Source organism: Dendrobates tinctorius, unplaced genomic scaffold, assembly GCF_039654945.1.
Source record: "Dendrobates tinctorius isolate UK_male_01 unplaced genomic scaffold, ASM3965494v1 ptg000104l, whole genome shotgun sequence".
Taxonomy (NCBI): Eukaryota; Metazoa; Chordata; class Amphibia; order Anura; family Dendrobatidae; genus Dendrobates; species Dendrobates tinctorius.
Window position 1 is genome coordinate 69,803 of NW_027361772.1, and position 17,852 is coordinate 87,654.

The following is a 17,852-nucleotide window of genomic DNA, read 5'->3' on the forward strand; positions in this document are numbered from 1 at the left end:
AAGGATGCCAGAGCACATACTTATTAGGGTGGGCTCCCTTCCCATGTGTCTGCAGAAGGACTCACTTAGGCTCCACATGTTACACTGATCCATTCAGCTGAAGAGCCACCATGCGATACTATCACCATGTCCACTCCCATATTGAACGGGGATGTCAAGGGTGGGACACAAATCTTTTCTTCTTTTTTTTTGTTTTGCATAATATCTGAGTAGTATATTTTTATCCCTTTCCCTTCAGATCATGTACGGGAGCAATAGGAAGCAGTAAGTATAAGCATATTTTATAATTATCATGTATATTGGTTTTATGGCATTATGTACTGTAATGTATGTGCACATGGCTTTTCTTTCAGGTCCGTCGCACCTCCTCGCCCTCTCTACAAATACGGTAACATAAAATCTAGTGTGACTTAAAGAGGTTTTTATATCAATTGGAAATGCCATAAATATCCGATAGGTGGGGCTCCAAAAAATGGATCTTTGAAAGTAGCCAAATGAAGAAGCTGCAGTGCTTTCAAATCATTGTGTCCTTTCAGCTCTCATCAACCTTGCTTGGGATTTCTCCAAAAGTTGAGCTTCTCTTTAATTGGTTCACATTTGTAACCAATTGTTCCTATGCATTTAGAATGAATAGTAATATATTTAACTAAATATTAGTTAAAAATCAATCATATCTTCCTATGCAAGTTATCTGTCTCCATGGTAACAGACTACAAAAAAATCCTTTGTGCTGCCTGATCCTGCAATAATACTGACATACTCCTTTCATTTTTGGATGAAGGATTGATCAGTGCTCCATGAGATGTTCAGAGCTTGGAATAATTTTATTATAACATATCCATTTACTCTTCTCCACAACGTTATCCTTTACCTGTCTGGTGTGATCATGATGATGTTTGAACCCTAATGTTCTCAACCAAACCTCTGAGGCCTTCACAGAACAGTGAGGATACATTACACACAGGTGGACTCAATTTACCAATTATGTGACATCTGGAGGCGATTGATCACTCAGTTTAATTTAGGGTTATCAGACTACAGGGGGCTGAACACAAATGCACGTCACAATTTTTCCAATTTTATATTTTTAAAATAATTATGAATCCATGTGATATTTTCTTAAGGCTAAGTGCACACGTACCGGAACTCTCGCGGAAATTACCGCGAGAATTCCGGAATTCCATTCCGCGGGAAAATCGCATTTTAAATTCCCGCGGAAAAACTAGCATTTTGCAAGCGTAATTAGCTTGCAAAATGCTAGTGTTTTCCAAGCGATCTGTAGCATCGCTTGGAGAACTGATTGACAGGTTGGTCACGCTCGTCAAACATAGTGTTTGACAAGTGTGACCAGCTTTTTACTATTGAGGCCGCCTACGCGGCATCAGTAGTAAAAGATAGAATGTAAAAAAAAATAAAAAAAATGGTGTTATTCTTACCTTCCGACGTCCCGCGCAGGTGTTCCCAGTAATCCTTTGCGAAAATGCCCGCGATGACGTCCGTTCTCGCGGGATCGCGATGTCTCGCGGTCATTCGCGATGACGTCGCGCGAATGACCGCAAGACTTCGCGATCCCGCGAGAACGGACGCCATCGCGGGCATTTTCGCAAAGGCTTACTAGGACCGGAAGCGTGGAGAGAGGCGGGAAGACTGCGCGGGACGCCGGAAGGTAAGAATAACAATATTTTTTATTTTAAATTCTATTTTTTACAGGGATATGGTACCCAAAGCCCGGAGGACAGTCTCCTCTCCTCCGGACCGTGGGTACCATCCGCAATTGTTCTGCTTACTTTCCGCATGGTGTGCACAGCCACATGCGGGAAGTAAGCGGAACAATGCATTCCTATGGGTGCGGGATCGCCGCGATTCCGCAAATTAATGAGCATGCTGCGGTTTTTACCACAAAGCGATTCCGCCGCGGTAAAAACCGCAGCATTAGCACAGCATTGCGGAATCCCATAGGAATGCATGGGATGCTTATTTTTCGTGTTTTCGTGGCAAAATCGCGCGGTTAAAACCGCCGCGGAAACGCGAAAAAAACGCCACGTGTGAACTCAGCCTAACAATTCACAAATATTCAGGCGTGGGCTGGGGAAGCTTTCTCAGCTCTGCTGCATCTGAAAAATGTGATCGTGTCACTACTGCTGCACCCAGTGAACTGAGTGACACATCACTGGAATCAGGGTCTCTTTTCCTACATCATGCTGCTTTCTGATGAGGTAGCAACAACCTTTTGACAGATTCCCTTTACCAGATGGAAGATGACTTGACTAACAGTTTGAGGGTAATTTCACACATTAGAATTTGTATCACATACGCGCTGTGTGAACATACCCTTACTGTCTTTCCTCAGAGTTTAATCAGGACTCGGCTTTCATTTCTAGAACTGCTCAGGTTAAATGAACGCCGAGTTCTGATTGGTTGCTATGGGCAACAAACTGTTACTTACAGACAGGTGATAAGCAAGGTCCTATGGCTGCAGAAAAAGAGTTGCCATGGAAACACATAGGCCTGCATAGGAGCTGCAGACTCAAAAGGATTCCTAATTAATCGCACTGCTGTTTACATTTTGAAAAGGCAAACAATGAAATTAACTTTACTCCTGGATTAAGGGAAGACTTGGACATACTGTATCTTGCATATTTACTGCATGAGTCGTAATACCTTTCTTTACTTATAATGAGGTCTTGTCGGTGAGTAGCTAGCTTCGGGGACATGTTATGGCAGCTGATGGATGAGTCCAGTACTGGTTCTTCAGTACATGTGCAATCACATCACAGATGTCCATAGATAGAGTCAAGAACCTTACGGGGCATAAACTGCGATCATATCATACACTAAACAATTACTGTATAAGTATATATATTACAACAAATACTCATGGACCCTGAGTAATGTAACAACCCTGCTGGCATCACTGCATGGCCTCCCATCCCCAGCACACCAACTTACTTTCTGCTTCAAGCCATGCTGTGAACTCTGTCTGTTGCCAGCCCTGAGCTCCATGTGCTATGCCTCTTGTTTTCCTGCTTGCTCTCCATGTTTCCTGACTGTGTGTATAGAGGGGCGGCTCCTGAACTCTCTGGTTCTTATGCAGTCAGGGTGCACCTGTGTAATATGTCCCTTACCAATCACCTAGAGCCCTTGACTATTTAGTTTCGCCACACCCACTGACCTTTGCTTGAGCAATGTCTAAACTCAGTTAGCTCCTTGCTGCTGAGCAAGCCAGGCCCTGTCCTATGTCTTGCCTTCTCTGAAGGTTCTTATTGCGTATTCCTGTGTCTTGGTACCTTGCTTAGTACTTCTCTGTCTGCCTGCCAGGAGGCAGAATATCCTGGTCCTTGTGTCTTTGTCCCTGTGTCTCTGTCTGAACTCAGTCTTACCTCTGTCAGTCTCCTTGTCTGTGGTTCCTTCTCTGCTGTGTCTTTCCTTGTGTCCTCCCTATCAGAGGCTCTGCTCCCTAGCCGCTCTGCTCGCACGGCTCCCTAGCCTCTCTGCCTGCACGGCTCCCTTGCAGTCCAGCCTACTCCGCACCTCCTGTGTGAACAGGTCCAAACCTGTCTCTCATATTCCACTCCTGCTTGCCCAGTGTCTCCAAGCCGTGCCCGCTTGCCCAGTGTCTCCAAGCCGTGCCCAGTGTTTCCAAGCCATGCCCGCTTGCCCAGTGTCTCCAAGCCGTGCCCGCTTGCCCAGTGTCTCCAAGCCGTGCCCGCTTGCCCAGTGTCTCCAAGCCGTGCCCGCTTGCCCAGTGTCTCCAAGCCGTGCCCGCTTGCCTAGTGTCTCCAAGCCACGCCTGCTTGCCCAGTGTCTCAGCCATGCCTGTCGTGTCTACCTGCCTGCCAGTCTATAGCACCTGTCCAAGTGACTTGTCCCCGAGTGGGATCAGCAGCCACAGCCAGACACCACCCTGGAGTGGTACCCGACAGCTACCTGCCGCACAAGCCTGACCTCACCATCAGAGGCTCCAGTGAAGACCGAGGTAGCTGTCGTAGTCACGCCCCTTCCAGGGTAGTCTGGTTTGTGGCACAGTGGGGCCACAAACCCCCGGCTCGCGCCATTCAGCCAAGGCGCGAGCGTGACAAGTAACAGTGGAGGAATTGGCTACAGACATTTTTTATTAAAGGCTAGATTAAAAATGTGCAACTTTAATAAATACTTTATGTAGAAAAATATATTAAAGTGTATCTGTCAGCTGGTGTTTTGCTATTATAATCTGAGAGCAGCGTAGTATAGGGCAAGAGACCCTGATTCTAACGATGTATCAATTACTGGGCTGCTTGGTGCAGTTTTGATAGAATCCCTGCTTTCTCTGCTGTATATGTAGCAGTAGTCAGAATGCTGAGCTGTGTATAACCCCACCCACACCCCTGTTTGGCTGCTTCTTTTGTACACTGTGCATAGACAGAAAGCTGCCAATCATTGGTGGGGGTGGGGTTACACTGATTAGCTGGACTTCTGTGCATATGTGAACTAATCAGGCAGTGATAATCTCCTGATGACAAAACACTGATTGTATCGAAACTATTACACCCAGACTAGTAAGTGACACATCACTGTATTCATGCTCTCTTGCTCTATATTATGCTGTTCTCAGATTAATTTAACAGGATTGAGGGGGTCCAGAGGGCTGGTAAGAAAACTGTCTGTATCTGGTGTGACCACCATTTGCCTCACACAGTGCAACACATCTTCGCATAGTGGTGATCAGATTGTTGGCTATGCTATGCAACGGATTATATATATATATATATATATATATATATAATTATTATTATTATATGGGTATCACAAGGGGAGCTTGGTTCAGGTAGCAGTAGGCAATGATCGGGTCATTGGGTGACATGTGGGGAGACTATGCTGGCCATGCAAGAACTGGGACGTTTTCAGCTTCCAGGAATTGTGTACGGATCCTTGCAACATGGGGCCATGCATTATCACGCTGCAACATGAGGTGATGGTCGTGGACGAATGGCATAACATTGGGACTCAGTATCTTGTCTCGTTGTGAAATCGTTAGTCATTCTATAATAACTTGTGTTCTCCGTAATTTTTGCAGAGAATGACTTGGTAGAGGTAAGTGCCCTTGTGTTATCCATCCTATATAGATTTTTTTTTTTTCCTGGATGTGCCACTGTCACAGTTTTGTGATTATATTTTTTTTTTTTATATTAGGAAGAAGAGGAAGACGACTTGTACGAGGTCCCACCGTGTGATCGACAGTGTCGTTCCTTGCCATGTCTCCGGACTGCACAGGAGAATCACAGCACATATTTAGGTCTGAAGTCAGTGGTACTGGTATTTAGATGTTAGTGGTACTGGTATACAGAAGTCAGCGGTACTGGTATTGGGGAGTCCACCGCCCTGGTATTGGGGAGTCCACCGCCCTGGTATTGGGGAGTCCACCGCCCTGGTATTGGGGAGTCCACCGCCCTGGTATTGGGGAGTCCACCGCCCTGATATTGGGGAGTCCACCGCCCTGGTATTGAGGAGTCCACCGCCCTGGTATTGAGGAGTCCACCGCCCTGGTATTGAGGAGTCCACCGCCCTGGTATTGAGGAGTCCACCGCCCTGGTATTGAGGAGTCCACCGCCCTGGTATTGAGGAGTCCACCGCCCTGGTATTGAGGAGTCCACCGCCCTGGTATTGGGGCATGTGGCTCCCACTATACAGACACTTTCATACATGCATGTTAACAGACAGGGCTATGATTATATTACGGCTGGTGGAGGTCTCCATCCTACCTCTGGCATGGAAACGCCACCTGATCCCCCTGTTGACATGACAAATGGAAGAGCTGGTTGTGCATATAAACGAGCCATGGTCCTATGAGGTCGGGGTAGTCAGAGACTTACTACACCCTGTTATAATTGGGTGGGACTTTAGCCTGTTCTGGGACTTGTGGGGAAAGGCAGGGGTGCCAAGTGACTCAGGCAGAAGACAGCGCAACCCTGATGAATTCCCGTCGGAGGTGGAGGAGTTCCCCTTGTGTGTGTCCTAGCTGGTGATGAAAAATTTGGCGACTGCTCAAATGCAGGCCCCTAAAAGGGGCCTTTGAAAATGTGTCTGTGATTGATGGGGTTGCTCAAGAGCCCGGGGCTGACACCAGGTATCCACACTTTGCAGTCAATGGTGAATTGTATCAAGTGATTACATTGAGGGGAGGTGAGTTAGTTGACCAGCTGTTGGCTCCAGGACCCTACCGGCGGAGGGTTTTAGGCATGGCCCATTCACATGTTTTGGGGGACATCTGGGGATAGAGAAGACTCAGGAGAGAATATTACAGAGCTTCTATTGGCTGGGATGTTACCGAGAGATCGTGAATTATTGTAGGTCCTGCCCCACCTGCCAGATAACCGCTCCCTCTTCTCACTTCCGACATCTCCTAGTCCTGTTACCTGTAATAGAGTTCCCATTCGAGCGAATTTCCATGGCCCTAGTAGGTCCTCTTGTTAAGTCTGCACAAGGGCACCAATATATCCTAGTGGTTGTGGACTATGCGACCCGGTGCCCTGAATCAATACCCCTAAGGAACTCTTCAGCTAATAGTTTCGCCCGGGAACTTGTCCATATTTTTGCTAGGACGGGCCTACCGAAGGACATTTTGACAAAGCAGGGAACCCCCCTCATGAGCAAAGTAATGAAAGAACTGTGTAGGGTACTGCAGATTGCCCAGCTACGAACCTCAGTTTACCATCCGCAGACCAACGGCCTAGTAGAACGCTTCAATAAAACCTTGAAAGCGATGCTCAAAAAGGTCATAGAGAAGGACGGTCGAGACTGGGACTACCTGCTTCTGTTTCTGCTTTTCTCCATCAGGGAAGTTCCCCAAGCCTCTACTGGCTTCTCACCATTTGAGCTCCTGTATGGTCAACATCCGTGAGGGCTCCTCCATAGAATCATAGAATCATATGACATGACAAATGGAATCACATCACATGACAATCTTCAAATCTTCAATGACAATGACAATCTTCAATCTTCAAACAGAAGCATGTTAGGGTGAACCTCAAGCCCTACAGAACGCCGGAAGAACATGGGGAGGTGTTTTCAAATGAGGTGAAGAGAATGCTAGCTCTCGGGATGATAGAGGAGTCGAAAAGTGGGTGGTTGAGTCTAGTCGTCCTTGTGCCAAAGCCCGAAAGTGAATGGCGGTTCTGTAACAAATACTGCAAGGTGAATGAAGTCTCAAGATTTGATGTGCACCCAATGCCTCCTGTGGATGAACTTGTTGAGAGACTTGGTCACACGAGCTACATTACAACCCTCAGCCTGACGAAGGGTTATTGGCAGATCCTCATGTCCCAGAGTGCCAAGGAGAAGACGGCCTTCTCGACGCTTGATGAGTGTTTTCAATGCAACAGAATGCCCTCCAGTCTGCAGGGGGCCCTGGCAACCTTTCAGAGGGTGATGGATCAGATCCTGGCTCCGCATAAAAAGTATGCCGCTGATTACCTTTATGACATTGTGGTCTTTCTGATCATATGCCAAAGGTAGAGGCGGTTCTGGATGCTTTAAGAAATGCAGGGTTAACCATAAATCCGAAAAAGTGTGCCATAGGGAAGGAAGAGGCCAAGTACCTAGGCTATGTCGTCGGGAGGGGCGAAATTAAGCCGCAAAGTAATAAGATTGAGGCGACCCAAGAGTGACCGCAACTGCTTTCCAAGAAGGAAGTGAGGGCGTTTCTTGGAACTGTGTGGTATTAGCTGCGATTCATTCCAAGTTTCGCCATAATCGCTGCACCATTGACAGATCTTCTTAAAGGCACCAGATCGACAATAGTTAAATGGACTGATGACACAGAGTTGGCGTTCCAGGAGCTGATGCTGGCTGTGTGTAAACATCTAGTTTTGGACGCGCCAGACTTCAGCAAATAGTTTGTGGTCCAGATGGATGCATCAGAAGTCGACTTTGGAGCCGTACTGTCTAAAGAAATAAATGGAGAAGAACATCCCATCCTCTATTTGAGCCGGAAGCTCTCGTCATGTGAGAAGAACTACGTCATCATCGAGAAGGAGAGTCTCGCCATAAAATGGGCCGTGGATACACTGAAGTATAATCTACTATGCCGGAGGTTCAAACTTGTGTCAGATCATGACCCTCTGAGATGGTTAAGGGAGAAAAAGGGTAAGAATACCCAGGTGACTAAGTGGTTCTTAAGCCTCCAGCTTTCAGATTCCTCATAGAACATAGACAGGGAACGCAGATGCCCTCTCCCGAATTCCCTGCTTGGTGTCTGAAGGTCACTGGCGCCGTATGTGAGGGGAGATATGTGTAGCAAAGGTTGCTATCCTGTGTGATGTGAAAGCCATAAATTTTCCTCCGGCATAAGTGCTGAGCGCAATCAAGTCGCCTATCCACCATATCTCCACTTTCAGGGTGTAGCTGGAGGGAGTTAAATGTCCAGACGTTTTTTTTTTTTCTGTCTGTGTTGTTTTGGAGGAAGGAAGCCTCCAGACTGAAGCTCCTGAAAGAGCTGCCATATGTGTTGTCCCAGAAGGTCGGGAGCCATACTGGTAGTGACTTTATATGAACTTTCTATTTTCATTTGAGCCAGAAAGGCTCTTTTCTGTTACTAGTTTGGGCTTTATGGGTTATGAAGCAATAAACCACCCAGATATTTTAACCAAACATGTTCCTGTGTCTACCTCGGGGAGCAGCTAAGTGAGCTGACATTCCACAGTGGCTAGAGAAAATGTGGGTTGTGAGGGGAAATATATACGAGGGTCGTTATGTGTCCCCCAGAATGTGCATAGAGGCATACTGAACCTGCTGGAGAGCATTGTAATTTCAGCCAGGCCTATAGTTACAATGCAACATAAGACAGAATGGATTTGGTCAAACTATTTGACCAAGTCAGATTTAAGAAAACCTGACATGGGCTTTTATTTTTGGAGAGATTTGTAGGATTGGTAGTGGAACGGATCTCTCCCTCCACTCCATGTCTTGGGAGTGGCACATGTCCACAAAACCCATTTAAACTTTCATTTGAGGTTTGGGTATGTCAGTGGTTTATTTAGAAGCAGCAGAGCAGGCGGCTCTATGCAGAACAGGTCTGTGTGAGATTGAACTCAGGCCAGAGTAGGCAAAGCTACTGACGCACCCACGAGGTGATACAGTGGTGCAGTCACCCACAGCAATGGACTGATACAGATGCTCCCGCTGCGAGCCAGGGGATAAAAGTTCTGGATTTATTTTGTGAGTTTGAAAATAGAGACATTTAAGTTGTACTTTCTTAGGTCGTTGCCTCATTGCCGCACGGACATGAAAGTCGCTGCCTTACAGGGGTCATACAGTAGTTACCTTTTTATTAGTGTGCACAATATAATGTATATATAATATAATTTTGCATAATATAATATATATTTTCCACATAGGTCACTCTGCCGCTGTTCTTCCTCCTCAAAAACCTCCTGTGCCAGACAGGATTCAGCAGGTATGTGTTATAACACCAATTCCAGACCGGCGATATCTTTTTTTCTTTTTTTTTTACTCATCTTTATTACACAACCTTGGATAAAAACAAAATGAACAAATACTCTGCAGTAAATAAATTAAAATAATAAGTGTAAATAACGGAGCATACTTGACTGACACTATTTTGATCAAATGATCGTACAAGCCATCCCACCACGACAAGGTGAACCCTATAGAACTCTTGTAGTTCACTTCTCTACATGTCAGAAGACTTCAAAATGGATGGGGGCAGACCAGGACCCAGACCTAACCATTTTGCATCTGCCCATGGAAACCTATGTGTAGACAAGGTGCACAGTTCAAAAAGGGCGCTCTTCCAATTTGTGTCATTCTCTGTAGATGGTGTCAATGATCCAATACAAAGCACTTTTCTACCGTGCATAAATGCATTTACTAGTATTGGAAAATGCTCTGCATCTTGCACAGACGTGCTTCAAGCTCAGAGGTGCTGGATGCATGTTGTTAATCCTTTATACCGCCACAAGGTGTCCTAGTTTGAGTGCGCACTGTAAACAAGACATCTCGATTTTTTTTCTTCTTTTTCATATACCGTATATGTCCGGCTCCGGAGAATGATGCATTATTTATATTAAGATGATATATGCTGGAGCGCAGTACACGACATGTATCTTTCCTTATGCAAGATATACATACACAGATTTAGTAAGGTTGTGTTCATACCTTCCATAGTCTTTAAAGGAAAATGAACAGACAGGCAAGTCTCCTTATCTGGTGCTAATGGAGACTGGGCACCTCCATATTTCACACAGTTCGGGGTCCCAGAGGAGAAAATTCTTAATCAGACTTTTATGGAATATTAAGGGGGTTGTCCAGGACTATATTTTCTATGCTATGTGCCTAAAAACTAATAGGCAGGTAGTTGCTAACAAAGTCAACTACCTGCCTATAATGACCTGGCACCGGCCCAGAGTGGTAACCAACCGCACGTGTCAGTGATTTACCTGCTCCACATTAACAGAGCAACTCTTCAACTTTTCTATGACGGAAGGGCGTGACTGCCGACGTCATGTTGATTGACAGCGGGCTCCCCTCTGCCTATCAGCATGATGTCAGCAGTCATACCTCAGCAACAGAGCAGAGCGGAAGAGAAGCCACCGCTCTGTCGACATGATGTCAGCGGAAGCCACAGAATCAACATCATGAACGGTCTGTGAACACTCTTTTCCAGCAAAGATTGATGGCAGGAAGGGCTGCCACTAGGAATTTCAAAGCCCCATACTGGAAAAAAATTTAGGGCACCCTTTAGACTCCACCCAGGCTCCACCCCAGCTCCTCTTCCACCCCTCGAACATTCCACAGTGCCACCGCCCACTCTTGGAAAAACTCCATATTCTCACCAATCACACATTAACAGTTCCCATCAAGCACCATATCACATACATAACCATCAGCTTTTGTTTTGGCCAAAGGATTTTTCAAGCCACCACCACAACAAGGGAGCCTTATCGGGCAGGCCCTAGTCTACTCTACCCTATTAAAATGTCATAAAATATCCAATACTCTTTTTAGGTATATTTTTATTTATTTTTCTTTAAGGGCACGTGTCACATATATTTTTTGAAATGACCATTAATACCACATACAAGGGACAAATACCATCACACCATGACCAGAACACATTACCACCAGATAGTGACCAAATAATATCACATACAAGGAACAAATACCACCACAGCATGACAAGACCACATCTTACCACCCAATAGTGACCGAATAAATAATACCATATACAAGGAACAAATACTGCCACACCATGACTGGACCACATATTACCATCACATAGTAATCGAATAATACCACATACAAGGGACAAATACCACTATACCATGACCAGACCTCCTATTACCACCACATAGCGACTGAATAATACCACATACAATGAACAAATACTGCCACACCATGACCACTTCACATATTACCAATACATAGTCACCGAATAATACCACTTACAAGGAACAAATACCGCCACACCATGACCAGATCACATATTACCACCACATAGTGACCCAATACTACAATACTCATCATTTATAAAAAAATAACACAATACTAACTCCCATTATATACAGGAACTCTGTGTATAGTGTCATTGTACAGGTAATACAGTGATTACCAGTGACATTATACACAAGAGCTCTGTATATAGTGTCAGTATACAGTGACATTATACACAGGAGCTCTGTATATAGAGTATAGTATACAAGTAATACAGTGATCACCAGTGACATTATACACAGGAGCCTTGTATATACTGTCAGTGTACAGGTAATCTAGTGGTCACCAGTGACATTATACACAGGAGCTCTGTATATTAATATACAGAGTATCGTGTCAGTGTGCAGGTAATAAAGTAATCACGAGTGACATTATACAGTGGAGCTCTGTACATAGTATACAGTATATAGTGTAAGTGTACAGGGAACATACTGATTCACCGCTGACGTCTCTAATTGAAGTCCTTCATCTTTGCTTTTCTTTTTCGTCCAGCGCAGACCGCCAGCACTTCTTCCAGCCAGGACTCGTCTCTGCATAACATAACACATAGTTATGTAAAGCATGTTTCCAGAGGGCATTCACCACTTTTTCCTTTTTTTTTCTACACTACACAGCTGAATCCAGACGTGCACCCATCATTAATATGTAATTAGTTATTATGCAGCCCACCATTCCAAATATAAATTGTAATCCACCACTGTGCCCCCACTAGCTATACATAGCCACTTTCCCCACCTAATATATATATATATATATATATATATATATATATATATATTTATTCTATATATATATATAAATTAATTAGCACCTATACGTCATTTCCTCCTCATTGTCCCACACTATGCACCTTCCGCTCTTCAATTCATTATATCTACATGCCCCTTCTGCCTCAATTCATTAAGTCATGTCTTCTCTCTCTCCCACCCCTACCCTCTATTCATTATCAACTTCTCTCCCCCCACATTCAATACCTCATTTACACTACCCCACCCTCAACTTATCATTATTTGCTGCCCCGAACCCCCAATTCATCATCATTTGTTATCCCCCACCCTCAGTTCATCTTCATGAGGGATTATTACCCCCTTCTATCGTTCCCAAACCAACACAAACACCAGAAAACTTTCCCACCTCAAATACGTGCCCTTGACGCCCACCACTCAGCTCCCTCTCACTGGATCACTCTGGAATGCCCGCTCCATCTGCAATAAACTCCATGTGATTCACGACCTCTTTACCTCCCGCAATTTTTCCTTCCTTGGCCTCACTGAAACATGGCTGACACCCTCTGACACCGCCTCCCCTGCTGCGCTATGCTATGGCGGCCTCCACTTCACCAACACTCCTCGCCCCGGCAACAATCATGGTGGAGGAGTGGGCCTTCTCCTTTCTTCCAATTGCACCTTCAACCCAATCCCATCTCTTCCCTCCCTTGTCCTCCCCTCTTTTGAAGTCCACTCTGTCCCATCTACTCTCCCTACAACCTCCAAGTGGCTGTCCTATACCAACCTCCAGGCCCAACCACTGCCTTCATTGACCAATTCTCTACCTGGCTCCTTCACTTTCTCTCTGCTGACATTCCCACCATCATCATGGGTGACTTCAACATCCCCATTGACACCCACCAGTCAGCAGCCTCAAACCTCCTGTCGCTCACTTCATCTTTTGGACTTACTCAGTGGTCCTTCTCAGCCACCCACACAGACGGACATACATTAGACCTGGTCTTCACCCGTCTCTGCTCCCTATCTAACTTCACAACCTCCCCTCTCCCTCTAGCTGACCACCATCTACTCACTTTCTCATCACTGTCCTCCTCACCTGTCACCCATGTCAGCAACATGCACACCCCCGCAGAAACCTTGCACATCTATACACTCACATACTCTCTGACTCTATCCTACCACTGTCCTCCATATCTTCACTCCACGGCACAGACACTGCCACTAGTTTCTACAATGCCACTCTTGCATCAGCCATCAACTCAGTCGCCCCTGTCATGCATAGCAGAATGCGACGAATCAATAGACAACCCTGGCACAATAGCACCACTAAAAAGCTTCTGTAAACATCCAGAATTGCTGAATGGCGCTGGATGAAAACGCATTCCCAAGACGACTTCACTGCACTCAAACAAGCAACACTTGCATTCAGATCAGCTCTCACTTCTGCTAAACGGGTCTACTTTACATCCCTTGTATCTTCCTTATCCTACAACCCCAAACAGTTGTTCTATACTTTTAACTCCCTCTTCCGCCCTCCACTGCCCCCTCCAACTTCCTTAATCTCTGCTGAGGACTTTGCCGGGCACTTCAAAAACAAGATAGACCAAACACAGCAAGTCTTTATTATTCAACCACTACAACCCCTTTGTATGCCAGACCAACCCCATAACCTCCTTATCCAACATCACTGAAGGGGAGCTTGCTCATCTTCTCTCCAAATCACACCTCACCACTTGTGCCCTCGACCCCATCCCATCCCACCTCCTCCCCCACCTCGCCACCACTCTTATCCTATCCCTAACCCACCTCTTCAACCTATCACTTCCGGTACCTTCCCTTCTGCTTTCAAACATGCCACAATCACGCCTATCCTTAGCCAAGCCAACTCTCGACCAACAGCCATGTCCAGCTATCGCCCAATATCGCTGCTCCCATTCGCTTCTAAACTGGAACAGCATGTCCACGCTGACCTTTTCTCCCACCTCTCATCTAACTTGCTCTTTGACAATCTACAATCTGGTTTCCGTCCCCATCATTCTACTGAGACAGCCCTGACCAAAATTACCAACGACCTACTTACAGCCAAAGCTAACGGACAATACTCTATACTCCTCCTTCTAGACCTGTCCTCTGCTTTGACACAGTTGACCACTGCCTCCTACTACAAATCCTCTCCTCCTTTGGCATCAAAGACCTCGCCCTATCCTGGATCTCCTCATACCTTTCCAACCGCACATTCAGCATCTCCCACACTACCTCCTCATCCCACCCTCTCTCTTTTGGAGCCCCCCAAGGCTCTGTTCTAGGACCCCCTACTCTTCTCTATATATACACTTGGCCTGGCGCAACTCATAAAGTCCCATGGATTCCAGTACCACCTTTATGCCGATGATACTCAGATCTACCTCTCTGCTGTCCAGAATCCCGGAGTGTCTATCAACCATATCCTCCTTCTTCTCCTCTCGCTTCCTCAAACTCATTGTAGACAAATCTGAACTGATCATCTTTCCCCCATCTCACACAGATCTTCCTTACCCAACTTATCTATAACAGCTGATGACATCACACTTTCCCCCGTACCAGAGGTCCGTTGCCTCGGAGTAACCCTTGACTCTGCCCTGTCCTTCAAACCGCACATCCAAGCTCTCTCCACCTCCTGTCGCCTCCAGCTCAAAAATATTTCCAGAATCCGTCCCTTCCTCAACCCTCATTCTACTAAAATGCTTGTACATGTCCTCATCATCTCCCGCCTCGACTATTGCAACATCCTTTTCTGTGGCCTCCCTGCTAACACCCTCGCACCTCTCCAGTCCATCCTTAATTCATCTCTCTCCTCGGTACTCCTCCGCTTCTCCCCTCAGCAAATCTCTTCACTGGCTCCCATTCCCTCATCGTATCCAATTCAAATGACTAATACTGACCTACAAAGCCATCTATAACCTGTCTCCCCCATATGTCTCTGATCTAATCTCCCGATACCTTCCCTCACGTAATCTCCGGTCCTCTCAAGACCTCCTTCTCTCCTCCACACTTATTCGCTCCTCACACAACCGACTCCAAGACCGAATAGCCCCCATCCTCTGGAATTCTTTGCCCCAACACGTCCAACTATCAACCACAATCGGATCCTTCAGACAGAACCTGAAAACCCATGTCTTCAGGAAAGCTTACAGCCTGCAGTGATCCCTGCTGTTATGATTGGGTCACCGAGGAGGAAAACAAGACCAAGCTAAGCTACAGAAAACCAGAGAGGAGGGTAACTAAGCGGATTGCAGACCCCTGATCCTATCCACACAACTAGCAGTAGCTGTGGAGCGTGCCTACGATGATTCTAGACTCCTCGAAACAGCTGGAGAACTAAATAAGCCTAAAGCAAGAAAAGGGGAAATCTAAACTGCCCCAGAGCAGACCCCAAAGGAATAGACAGCCCCCAAACATATCTTGTCGGTGAGACAAGATGAAAACACAAACACAGGTAGGAAAATAGGCTGAGCAAACGACTTCTCCCACTATATCAGCACTCTGGCATATTCTGAAAGCAGAGCAAAAAGAGGCCAATCTAATAAGGGACAAAAAACAATCTGGCACAAACAGTAACATAAGGATGGAAATTCAGCACAGCCCCAGCCGGGGCTGGCTGACCACACAAAACTGAATAGACAAAACCAGATCAAATGTGAACAATAGCAAAGAAAACTTAGCTTGAGCATGCAGGGACTGAACTGAAAACTAAGACCTCAGGAGGCAGGAAAAATCACCAGCAGGGATAGAGGGAGTCGGCTGTCTTAAATCCAGTCAGAGACTCCAGATGTCCAATCGTCGTCCTCATTATCAGGTGGCAGGTCTCTGTCAATTAGATCAGCTCCATTACCTCCTGTAACCACCAGAGGGAGCCCGGAAAGAGAACTCGCAACTCCTCTGTCAATACAACCAGCTCCACTACCTTCACTAGCAACCAGAGGCAGGCCAGAAAGTGAATTCACAACACCCTGCTGTCTCCTCACCAATACTGGAGCTGATGCAAACCCCCAACCTACTGTCTCCTTCCCCACCATCCTGTAGAATGTAGGTCCTCTCTCCCCTCTATATCAGTCTGTGATTGTTTGTTTACTGTAAGTGATATCTGTACTTTGTATGTTACCCCTTCTCATGTACAGCACCATGGAATCAATGTGCTATATAAATTAATAATAATCATTTATTGTCCCCAACCCCCAGTCTCAATGCATCATCATTTACTCCCCCTAGACTCAAAATTCATCATTATTTGCTCTCCCTCAGCCCACCAAGTCATCATGTGTTCTCCCCATCGTCAATTCACCATTTGCTATCCCCACCCCCCACCTTCAATTTATCATGTGCTTCCCCACCCTCCCACCTTCCATTCTACTGCTGCCCCCCTGTCCCCAACCCTAACTTCATCATTTGCTGTCTCCTGTTCTCCACCCTCAATTCATCAAGGGCAGTCCCCCGTCCCCCACCCTCAGTTCATCATTTGCAGGAATGCTCCGTCAAGCTGATATTTCTGGGGTATGGGGGAGTCATGAGAGAGACTTTTCCTTTGTCTAGATGCCTTATGCAGCAAGAAACACTGATATTCATGTCCCATATTCATTAGTAGGGTCGATGCTTGTGTACTAATCATGCTTAATCGGCCCTCCATTGTGATGGTGGTTGCTCTGTCCCCCCTTTACTTCATCATTTGCAGTCCCCCCCCACTTCATATTTTGCAGACACCCTTCCGACTCACTTCATCATTTGAAGTCCTTCTCTCTCCCCTCACCCATTTAATTCATTTTATGAAGAAAAAAAACTAACAACCCCCTGCAGGTGCAGCTCTGCTTCTGATGTCCAGGCAACGGCCAGTACATCGTGTACATGCTGGCACGTACACGATGACATCATCGCAAGCGCGCCGTCACAAGACATCCAGAAAATGTAGAAAGAGCTGGAGCTACGCAGCTGTTCAGGTTTGACCACTATGGAGCTTTGGGAAAGCTCCCAACACCTATGTGTGCGCACACACTTTATTACACCCTGGGGCATGGTGAGGAGAAGCACAAGAGGGGTCCGGGCCCCCCTCTCTGTACTTCTGTTGTTCACTGGGCCCCATAAAGGCAGTAATGCCCTGGTGGCGGGCACAACAGGCAGGTAGTTAACTACCTACCTGTTAGTTCAAAGGCCCATAATAAAAAAAATAAATAGTCCTGGATAATCCCTTTACCTGGATAAGTAAGAAATGTTGGATGGAAAACCTCCTCTAAAAGGGATGATATACAGCTATTTATACTAATAAAGATTTGGGGAAAAAAAGGAAACATTGATACCAAATTTAAGAATTACAGAAAATTTATATATTCTTCTAACCCAGAAATAAGTTTCCCTGTCAGAATTCCAGAATTTTGGAGATCTTAGCAACTATAAAATAAACACTCATATCTGAGGTTCAGAATAATCAACCTTTGCAGTCCAAAAATGTATCGCCTGCAAAATACCTTCTCTTTTAAATGGGCCTCTCAGGATATTACTTGCCTGGATACTCAGATCTCTGCAGACCACAACGATCTGTTTGGTATGTGCATACAACGTCTTTAAGACGTCGACAGACCCGTTGTGGTATTCCTAGGCGAAGCCGCT

General features: G+C 45.9%; 1 protein-coding gene across 5 annotated transcripts in view; it reads left to right on the forward strand.

Moving 5' to 3' along the window:
* SH2D6 (SH2 domain containing 6) overlaps window positions 1-17,852 on the forward strand; it is a 143,011-nt gene that overhangs the window by 51,461 nt on the left and 73,698 nt on the right. For 4 of the 5 annotated variants that reach the window (XM_073588561.1, XM_073588562.1, XM_073588563.1 and 1 more), the window contains exons 2-6: window positions 239-264; window positions 354-388; window positions 5,054-5,070; window positions 5,170-5,272; window positions 9,372-9,430. In XM_073588561.1, the coding sequence (XP_073444662.1) occupies window positions 239-264; window positions 354-388; window positions 5,054-5,070; window positions 5,170-5,272; window positions 9,372-9,430 (240 nt within the window). The remainder of the gene's footprint in view (window positions 1-238; window positions 265-353; window positions 389-5,053; window positions 5,071-5,169; window positions 5,273-9,371; window positions 9,431-17,852) is intronic. The other variant, XM_073588565.1, reaches the window with a different exon arrangement.